Source organism: Fundulus heteroclitus, chromosome 1 (assembly GCF_011125445.2).
Source record: "Fundulus heteroclitus isolate FHET01 chromosome 1, MU-UCD_Fhet_4.1, whole genome shotgun sequence".
Classification (NCBI taxonomy): domain Eukaryota; kingdom Metazoa; phylum Chordata; class Actinopteri; order Cyprinodontiformes; family Fundulidae; genus Fundulus; species Fundulus heteroclitus.
In genome coordinates this window covers 31,950,598-31,961,298 of record NC_046361.1, presented here as the reverse complement: position 1 = coordinate 31,961,298, position 10,701 = coordinate 31,950,598, and the positions used below count along the sequence as shown (strand labels likewise).

The following is a 10,701-nucleotide window of genomic DNA, read 5'->3' as shown; positions in this document are numbered from 1 at the left end:
AAAGACCGATCAGCCAGACAAAATCTAAACTAGTCAAGTCCTGTGTTCTGAATCCCTACTTATATCATTATTATTATATGATATGAAAACGTTGTGGTTCACAGTCTCAAAGTCAGTAGTTAGGTCAAGCAGAACCAAAACATCAGAGTCACCAGAAGCACATGCCAAACTGATATTATTGATGGCTCATAAAAATGCCGATTATGTACGATTGCGGGCTTTAAAACAAGACTGAAGGATTTCCAGAATGTCATTCTCATCCATGGATGATTGTAGCTGACAACAATCTCCAAATTTGTTTTTTAAACAAACGGCATGTGTATAACTAGCCAACAAAGCGATCTAGACAAGGTTTCATAAGAAGAGGTTGAACTACTGCAGGTTTCAGTTTACCAGGGACCACACCAAAGGACAAACTATAATTTATAATGATATTAACTGTGCAACACTTGGAAAGATCTCTTTAAAAAAACGTGGAGGAACAGGATCCCATGGGAAGCCTGCTGACCTAAGATGCTTCACCACATCCTCCAAATAAATAGATAGTTGAAGGCTCAAACCATTCAAAGACAGCAGAGCAAGGAGCTGAGACTGAAGGGTCAGAGTCAGGAGATGTAATAAGAGCCCTTGTGTCTGCAACCTTTTCAATAATTTTTTATCATTATTATTATTATTATGTCAATAAAGGCTTCCAAACAAGGTTTCTTAAAAAGTTTATGAACAGAGTTGATTTGAAATTCATTTACATCAGAAGAGGGAAAATCAGGAGGGACAGAGAGCTGAGAAAGAGCGGTAGATGATGGATACAAAATTTAGACAAATCCCATGTAAAAAAATAAAGTAAAAGTTATTTTATTATTGGATATAAAATCTTTTCAAACATGGTGGTATCTGAGCCTTTGCCACAGGGTAAATATACTCAGTTTGCCAGTGAAGTCGACTTTACCAATATCGCTGTCATTAACTAGCTAAGCTATAAAACTGAGAAATAGTAATAAACTTCCATAAAATCTATTTGAAAATAAAGACAATCAAAAGTTTACCCTTACAGCCACAGCTAAGATGTTAGCTTACTGTTCTTTATAGGTTAAGGCACACAACAAATGATAGTAATCCTTCATTTAACCACGCGTTTGACATTGGGTAAATTATTAACCAAATGTTTAGGTACTATTTGTTACCCATTTAACTATTACTGAATATTACATCTTGAAACTTATATGATACGTTTTTAAGATGTTTAGCAAATATTTAATATGCTACAAAAATAATTTTATGTGGTAGAGATTTAATCTTGAGTCCTAGATGAACATAGACCTCCTTTTAGACAACAAAACCTTTGCTGATGCAGTGAAATCCTGTCTGATATCATTACACCAGACCAGCAGCTTTTTGTGCCTTTAAATTGAATTTATCTGCATTAAGCCCACTGATTGATCCGCGGCGGTGGCTCCCCGTCTCCCCGCCTATCCCAGTCGTCCGCCCGCCTACTTAACCCCTCCTTCTCCCCCCACACGCGGACCGATGGGCTGCTCGCCCCCTCCCCCTCGCCTCCATCATTTTCCCATCTCTTACTCTCTTCCCCTCAACAAACATGGCCGCGAAATCTGACGGTGCTCCCGTCTCTCCGCGAAACGAAATCCCACCCGAGTGCCCCGCCAGGTCCGACCCGGCACCCCCGGAGCGCCGTCTCAGCGAGCACCGCTACACCCTGGAGGACTTCTGCTGGACGCTCTTCCTCATGCTGGTCTTTTTCTCGGACGGGGCCTCAGACCTGTGGCTGGCCGCCGACTACTACCTAAGGATGCAGTACTGGCCCTTTGCCATGACTCTGGTCTTTGTGATCGTCCCATCCGTGGTCGTGCATGTGTTGAGCTTTCGGTGGTTCGCCTTCGACTTCACGGAGACCGTGGAGAGCGGCACCGCGGCGGCCGCCGTGGTGGCGGCGTCGGGAGCGGAGGGAGGCGACTTCAGCACCAAGGACAGCGGCGAGTGGGGCGCTGGCCGGGCTGCCGCGGCCGGGGTGCTGCCGGGGCCGTCCGGCGGCGGCGGCCGAGTCCGGGGCTGCTGCAGAGCCTTCGTGTGGTTCTTTCAGGCCCTCATTCACATTTTACAGCTGGCACAGGTGTGGAGGTGAGTCTGGAAACGGGTCGTGATCGGAGAGGCTCGGAACACTTTGTCTCCGCTGTTGGTGTTGGCTGTTTTTTTTTTTTTTTTTGCACGAGCCCACCCTGCGAGGTCCAACATCTGCTGTTGCAAAACCTAGTCGTTTAGGGAGAACAGTGGCAAAAATAAATAAATAATAAAAAAAAATGGGATGATTATGCTTTTGTATTGCACGACATGTCTCCCCTGGTTTACAAGGGGATTAGACTCCACCCATTGCCTCTAACCCCCTGGCTGACCTTGGGTCAATCATCCCCTGGAAAATTATACACATGTTCACATCATTATAATAATATAATCTCTACATATACACCCCCCCCCCCCTTTTTTTTGTTGCAAGAATGACCAATGAGTCACGTGGCAAGAGATGTTTCCTTTTGCTTGTGGCAATATACTATTCTCTATGAAAATTATGAATTGTCAGTGTCAACATATATAAAGAGCCATATTTAGACAACCTTATTTATGAAACATGCCCAGGCATTAAAAAACTCCAGATAGACAACAGTAGGTCTGTAGGTCAACTACTTGGGCAGTGATGGTGAGTCGGTGCTCAGACTCTGATACGATTCGACAGGCTTGAACTACTGCCAGTTGAAGTAAGCATTCAGTTGTACAAGGGGTGTGAGACAATAATCCCATTATGAAAAAAAAATACAAATACTTGGCATTTGTGAGTGTTAAAGAAAGACAACTCTGATTCATATTTGATATTTAACCTGTAGGACGACATAACATGTGCCTTTCTGTGCCCTCTCTCTTCCTTCCTCTTGAGACTGCAGTATTGATCCTATACTTCCGCCCGGAGACTGAGTGAGTGTGAGTGTGTCCAGGAGCACATTAAAACATTGTGGCAGCACAGAATTACCGGTAATGCCATTAAAGCTCCTGTCTGTGTGTGTGTGTGTGTGTGTACCCTGTTCATGGGTGCCATAGTGGCAGCAGTGTGTCTGCACATTAAAGAGGATTAGTGCTGTGTGTTTCACCTCGAGCTGTTAACTCGCGAATGATCTGTCACTGATACACATTTAGTCAGGTGAACTGGGATCAATTGAGGCTTGCAACCTGAACTGAATGTTGCTCAGATGAGATGTGATATGGGAGGGCTGTGTCATGAATGGAGCGCCGTGAAACCCTGAGCATCCCTCTGTGAGCCTTGTCCCTCATTATTTCACATATGCTCTGCTTCCTCGGTTTGGGTATGTTTCAAGGCTTGCTTTATGCGGAGGCAGTCGGGACAGAAAGAGGTTACAGTGATTTTATGTGATGGATAAACACAAGGTATTGCATAATTGTAAAGTAGAAGAAACTTGATACATGGTTGTGAAAATGTTTTACAAATAAAAATCTGAAAAGTGTGGTTTGCATTTGTATTTGGCAACATTCTACTTTTATAATCCAGTGCAAAAGTCGCTCCCCTTTGTTTAATTTAACTTCAGTATAATACACCTCTTCTGTGAAGGTCTCATGGGTTTATTAGATTATGTTAGTGAGCAAAGAACATCAAGAAGACCAAGGAACACAGGGATTAGGGATAAAGTTCTGCTGAAGTTCAAAGCAGGGTTAGGTTTTAAAGCAACATCCCAAGCTTTTAACACGGAGCACTGTTGAAACATCATCTAAAAATGGAGAGCTTATGGCACAGCTGCACAGCCATTAAAACATAGTAATTGGTCTAAACTGAAGCATTACTATGAGAAGCAGCCAAGATGCCCATGGTAACTCTGGAGGAGCTGCAGACATCCACAGCTTAGGTGGGAGGATCTGTCGAAAAGACACATATGATAGAGTGGCAGGAAGAAAACAGCTGTTGAAAGAAAACCACAATAAGCTCTGTAGAATTTTTACAACAGCTTAGTGGAAAGTCCAGTCCATTTAAATTTCCTGAGGAAGAAGAGCTGTTGTTAGGCCTTCTTCACCAGGACATCATCCCTGTAGTGGGTCTCATTATAGTTAGAAATGTGCCCCACCCCAGTGGCGTCATCCCCAAACCTCACGACTATGTTTGTGTGATAGCAGAGCAGTCATGGGTGAGGAGGGTGAAGAGAGCAGGGCTGAGGACACAACCCTGCGGTGTTCCAGTGTTTAGGATCAGTGTGGCAGATGTGCATTTCCCTATCCTCACCATCTGGGCCCTGTTGGTGAGGAGGTCACTGAATCATGGAGCTAAATATAGGATAACCCTGTAAAAAAAAAAAAAACTGTTAAAAGCCCCAAAAGACGAATGGAGGTTCATCTTTCAGCAAGACAACAGCCCTAAACCTATAGCTCACTCTATAAAGGATGGGGTATGGATCAAATCATATTCATGTGTTAGAATTGCTTGGTCAAAATCTAGAACCAAATCCAATTGAGAATCTGTATTAAGACTTGAAAACTGATATTTTGTAGGAAAATTCTCTAAAAAATGGTTCCTGCTGTAACTGAAGCTAATTCTGGCTAAATAGAAATGCTTTTACAAATCAAATCTTTTCAGCTATTATTTCCTAAAAAAAAAGCCATGTTTTCTTTAGCCTTTAATCTCCTACCGTGGTTCTACAAAGAATATTCAATGCTTTTGAGATTTAATTTCTTTTAAATCATTTTAATTTTAATTATATTACTATATTTTATATTATTTGTATACAACCTAAAAAGCCCACCTTCATATTTACAATTATGTCCTGCTTTGTGTTGTTCTGTCACATGAAAACCAAATAAAACACACTAATCGTTGTGGTTGCAATAGGACAAAATGTATCCCTGCACACAATCTCTCCTGTGGTTCAGTAGTCTCGTTGACATGAGTCTATATGACCATCTTTCCCAAGGCAATTACAGAGACATTTACTGCTTCAGTGCTCACTCAAATTTATCAGCATTTTTCCAAACATGTCCAGTTATGGTGAAGTTGACCATTTAGATGTAGTAATTTTGCATAAAAAAACGATGCTGACTGCATTTCTTTGGATATTTTCTCTCTGTTTGTGGCCTTTCCTGCAGTTTCTGCAGCCTTGTTCCTATTTTTTTTAAGAAGAAGAAGAAGCAAGATGACAGACAAGCTTCATATTCCTGTTTCTCATGTCTGCACAAAAAATGTTGACTACAAAGTTTCTGAGTTTTGGTTTAATCTAAATCCCAGAAGAGAAAGTAACTACATGGTTCTGGAAGGAATTGCTGGCAGTCCCCAGAGTTGTAAATAATGAGCTCTGACTTTTCAGAGATGGTGTTTGATGTCCAAAAAATCTCCCTGTTTAAACTTCTCCTTTACTTGTAAAACTAATGCACTGGTGATAGCATGTGAATCTTCCTCTAATGCACAGGTACGTCCACGCCTTGTATTTGGGGGTGCAGAGCCGCTGGCATGGAGACCCCGAGCGCCGTCAGTACTACTGCCGCATGATGTTTGAGAGCGCAGATATCAGCATGCTGCGTCTGCTCGAGTCCTTCCTGAAGAGCGCTCCTCAGCTCGTGCTGCAGCTCAGCATCATGATCTACACCAGTCAGGTGCTGCCTCTTCAGGGTGAGTGCCCCTAATGACCAATCACCACAAAGACCATTAGCATCACATCTGTCAAACACCGCTCTGAAGCGCACACAGTGAACACACCGCGCATGCCGAATCACTTAAGCTCTACTTAATCAGATACCACACTGAGGGGAAGACGTTTACAGAGCCTTGCAAAAGTATTTGTACCCCTTGGCCAGTTGTTAACATCACAAACACAGATATTAACACATTTTATTGGGATAGTAAGTCCTAGACCAACAAAGAGGAGCACTTCATTGGGAATTGAAAGGAAAAGGATGTGTGGTTTTCAGTATTTAGGAAAAAAATAATAATAATGGAAAGTAGGCCTAGTCTTTTGGGCTTAATCTGAAGGTTAGCTGGATCTGAAAGAACGGCTGTAAATAAATTTTAAATCTTGTAACAGACTATCAGATGGTTCTAGATCTGGGCTTTGACTAGGCCATTCTAGCACACAATACTTTAATCTAAGCTATTCCATTGTAGCTCCAGCTGTATATTCTGGGTTGATTTTCTCTAGGACTGTCCTATGTTTGGCTACGTTGAGCTTCCTATTAAACCCCATCATTTTCCATGATTCTGCTGCATCCCTAACCTTGCAAGCCAGATTAATAATGTGTAGTACTCTACGTTCTGCACATTATAAATGTCGGACTGCTTCTATCGAATCCATTTGGGTAAAAGAGGGACATTTGGCAGAACTTTCTCAGCTGATTGGGTGAAGCGACACCTAGTGCCCGCCTACCAAAGGTTCGTTTTAGACAATCACGGTATAAAATTAAAATGTAAGCAGCAGGCGTCATGAATAACCACAAAAACCTTGAGATTTCAGCTTGCAGGCAAGTTTACTGAATCTCCTCAGCATGATTGAATATCATAATAGAGACAATGTGTTTGAATTGATTTGCTGCGTTTGTTTCCGTGCCACATTGCTTTTTGCATGTAGGCCAATAAAAGATTTGGTCCCCACTGACAAGAGGACCTTCTTCTACGTCTTTGCGGCGTCTCCCTCATAAGCTGTGGTAAATTGCAAATGGGACTTTTCATGGCTTTGTTTCAAAAATGTATTTCTTCTTGCTGCTCTTCTGTGAATGCCAGGGGAGTGACAGATTCTTCCACCTGAGCTGTGGATCTCTACTGCTCCTCCAGAGTTACCATGTGCTTCTTAGCTGCTTCTCTGCTTAACGCTCTTCTGGCTGGCCTGTCAGTTTAGTTGTTTTGGGAGGTTAACAGACGGTTTTCCTTTGACGGATTAATAAATGTTAAACCGTACTTAGAAGTTGGGAAATCGGTTAATAACCTAACCCTGCTTTAAAGGTCACTACACCTTTATATCTGGCCTGTGTGCTGTGCTCCTTGGTCTTCTGGATGCTGTTTGTTCACTAATGTTCCTCTAGAAAACCTCTGAGTCCTTCACAGCTGGGTTTATACTGAGATTGAACTGCATAAGTTGACCTTTGAAGGCAATGGGTTTCCCTGGATTTATTTAAAGGGGATGTGATTAAAAGGGGCAGAACACAAATGCAAATCAGGATTTTCAGATTCATCTGGCTCATAAAAGCCCAGCAAAATACATTGAGATGTCTGGTTATAACAGGAAAAAATGAGAAAAGGTTAAGGTAATATTTTTGCAAGGCGCTGTAAACTGTGTTGTACTAAATGGTGAGAAAATGAGCTCATCCCTTTGACCTGCTCTCCTTTTGTCTCTGCAGGGATTTCGGCTTTTGCCTCGCTGCTATCCCTCACCTGTATGATCTCCTCCTACCAGAAAGTCCTGAGAGACTCAAGAGACGACAAGCTTCCCATGACCTACAAAGCCGTGATGGTCCAGATTCTGTGGCACCTGTTCACCATCGGTGCTCGCGCGCTGGCCTTCGCCCTGTTCGCCTCCGTGTTCCATCTTTACTTTGGCATCTTCATCGTGGCCCACTGGTGCATCATGACCTTCTGGATAATCCAAGGCGAGACGGACTTCTGCATGTCCAAGTGGGAGGAGATCATCTACAACATGATGGTGGGCATCGTGTATATCTTCTGCTGGTTCAGTGTCAGAGAGGGGCGCACCCGCTGCAGGTTGCTCATCTACAGCCTGACGGTGTTCATCGAGAACGTGGCGCTCACCACCGCCTGGTACGTCTACCGCAGCACCACGGAGCGCCACAGCGGGCCAGACTTCTACGCTGTCGTCATGGTGTGCGTGGTGGCCAGCAGCTACGCTCTTGGCACCTTCTTCATGTTTGTATATTACTGCTTGCTGCACCCCAACGGCTCCATGTCAGGGTGGGGTTATATAATACAGAAGGAGGTACCTGTGGAGCTGCTGGCCTCCCCAACCTCCAGCCTCCCACCTGATGTAGTTAGCAGCCCTCCAAGGACCCTTCAGAGAACTAAAGGCTTGGACAGGGAGCCTGGGGTGGACGGAGACGTCTTTAAGGTACGCCCACCAAGGGGGGCTAAGCCCCTAGTGCCCAATCTCAAACCCAGGACAGAGGGGCCCATCATCCGAATAGACTTACCGAGAAAGAAATACCCTGCATGGGACGCTCATTACATTGACCGACGACTGCGTAAAACCATCCTGGTGCTCGAGAGCGCCGCTCCGGTGACGCCGAGGATTCAGTACCGCTGCCTGAGCACAGCCAAAGAAGTGATGGAGTATGAGACCACCGTGTGATGTGCCGAAGCCGCTGTGACTCAGCTCGCCGCCGCGGGGACATCCTGCCTTAAGTGAAGATGGCAGGAGGACTGCTGTCAATGCACAGTCTGCTTCAGCTCAACGAGCACCGATTGCTCTCTGCGCTGGTAGGCGGTGCACACAAACAGGCAGAGAGAAGTGTGGAGTGATGTGTCTTTATGTTCTGCTAAAAACAAAACAAAAAAAAAAAGGGTTTTAAAAAAACAAACAAAATCACGCGATGTTGTGTACAGAAGGTGCATACTTTGGTTTCTATATCAGTTCTCAGGTCATGATGCGGCACAAGAGGTGAACTTAGAGAAAAGCACAGGCAGGCAAACAAGCGGGGCTGTTAGTACCTCCTCCGTGAGGGAGCACCAACACGTCCTCTGCAGGGGGTCGACGGCGGAGACGAGCCTTCAGCACGCAGGATTATTTATGGCAGCTAGAACACCGCTGAGTGAGTACGCGAGGCTGTTTAAAAACGGCGATCCTGCAAACAATCCACAAGAACCACAGCACAGGTAGTTTTCTTGGTTGTTGTCCTTTTCACTAGCTTAGAGTCATGTTGCAAGAGTCTCTGAAGAGTGGAGTGTAAAAGCAACATTTGGGCTGAATGTAAAAACTGTGGTAAGTGTGAATATTTATAACGAGGCTTTTTAAGCATTTTCATGCTGTTAGTAGGATTTTGAACATTCCCGTGGTTCTTTTTTTTTAAGTTAAAACTGAGATAAAAGGAAATTTGTTTACAAGCAGTCTGTTCTATCGTTCCTTTCTCTTTTAAGAATGCGTATGCACTGAAAAACATCTTTATTGTGATCTTCATGATTTTTACAGGATAGAGATGTGATGGACTTTACACGTCAAAGCTTAAGCTCATCTTAAGCAGCAAAAGCTACATGACAGATATTATTTAACATGTAAATTACTGTATAATGAAGAGGAAGTTTTAGAGGGACAGCAGTGTTTGTTATTGTACTGTACTGATACTTTCTTAAAGCAACTATCTTAAAAAATTTAGAAGAAAAAAAAAAAAACAAGCAGCTCCCAATTGTGGAATCCAAACAGGAATGAAGGTAGTGGTGGTACAAACACCAGATTTAGTTTTGGCTTTACTTGGACCGGCAGACGGGGTCCTGACATTTTATAATGTCAAAAGTCCGTATTTCTCCTAACTCAAATTTACAGACATCTCAGTAATTTTATCGTTTAAAAATGATACATGCAAAAGTACGGCTAAAATATAAATTATATAAAATATGAGAAATGTGGATTGTGCAACAACCAGGGAATGGATGGGTTGATCAACAAATGGATGGTTGGATAGTTGGATGGATGGATGGATGGATGGTCAGAGAGATGGATGGATGGATGGGCAGACGGATGGATGGAGGATTGGATGTACAGATGAACAGATGGATTGGATGTACAGATGAACAGATGATGGATGTACAGATGATGGATGGACAGATGGATGGATGGATAGATGGGTGGACAGATGGATGGATGTACAGATGGACGGATGGATGATGGATGGGTGGATGGATGGACGAATGGATGGATGGATGGATGGATGGATGGATGGATGGACGGACGGATGGACGGACGGACAGATGGATGGATGTACAGATGGACGGATGGATGGATGGATGGATGGATGGATGGATGGATAGATGGGTGGATAGATTGATGGACGGACAGATGGATGGATGTACAGATGGACGGATGGATGGATGGATGAATGGATGGATGGATGGATGGATGGATGGATGGATGGATTGACAGATGGATGGATAGACGGATGGACGGACAGATGGATGGATGTACAGATAGACAGATGGATGGATGGATGGACGGACGGATGGATGGATGGACGGACAAACAGATGGATGGAGGGACGGATGTACAGATGGACGGATGGATGGATGAATGTACAGATGGATGGATAGATGGATGGATGGATAGATGGATGGATGGATGGATAGATGGATGGATGGACGGACAGATGGATGGATGTACAGAGGGACGGATGGATGGACGGATGAATAGATAGATGGACGGATGGATGGATGGATGTACAGATGGATGGATGTACAGATGGACGGATGGATGAATGAATGTACAGATGGATGGATGGATGGATGGATGGACGGATGGATGGACAGATGGATGGACGGATGGATGAATGGACGGATGGATAGATGGACGGATGGATGGAGGGATGGATGTACAGATGGATGGATGGACGGATGGGCGGATGGACAGATGGATGGATGGATGGATGGATGGATGTACAGATGGATGGATGGATGGATGTACAGATGGCAGGATGGATGGATGGATTGATGGAGGG

General features: G+C 44.0%; 1 protein-coding gene across 1 annotated transcript; it reads left to right on the top strand.

Moving 5' to 3' along the window:
* Positions 1-1,508: 1,508 nt before the first annotated feature.
* zgc:198371 (XK-related protein) lies at positions 1,509-9,371 on the top strand. Its single transcript, XM_012875460.3, has 3 exons — positions 1,509-2,133; positions 5,469-5,668; positions 7,387-9,371. The coding sequence occupies exons 1-3, from the start codon at positions 1,595-1,597 to the stop codon at positions 8,346-8,348; spliced, it is 1,701 nt and encodes a 566-aa protein (XP_012730914.3). The 5' UTR covers positions 1,509-1,594; the 3' UTR covers positions 8,349-9,371.
* Positions 9,372-10,701: the final 1,330 nt, after the last annotated feature.

What these genes read in the sequence shown, in the direction of transcription:
- zgc:198371 (XM_012875460.3), top strand. Translation starts at nt 1,595, where the DNA reads ATGGCCGCGAAATCTGACGGTGCTCCCGTCTCTCCGCGAAACGAAATC. An exon ending in CAGCTGGCACAGGTGTGGAG is followed by an intron (nt 2,134 to 5,468) that starts GTGAGTCTGGAA and finishes TCTAATGCACAG; the next exon opens with GTACGTCCACGCCTTGTATT. An exon ending in TCAGGTGCTGCCTCTTCAGG is followed by an intron (nt 5,669 to 7,386) that starts GTGAGTGCCCCT and finishes TTGTCTCTGCAG; the next exon opens with GGATTTCGGCTTTTGCCTCG.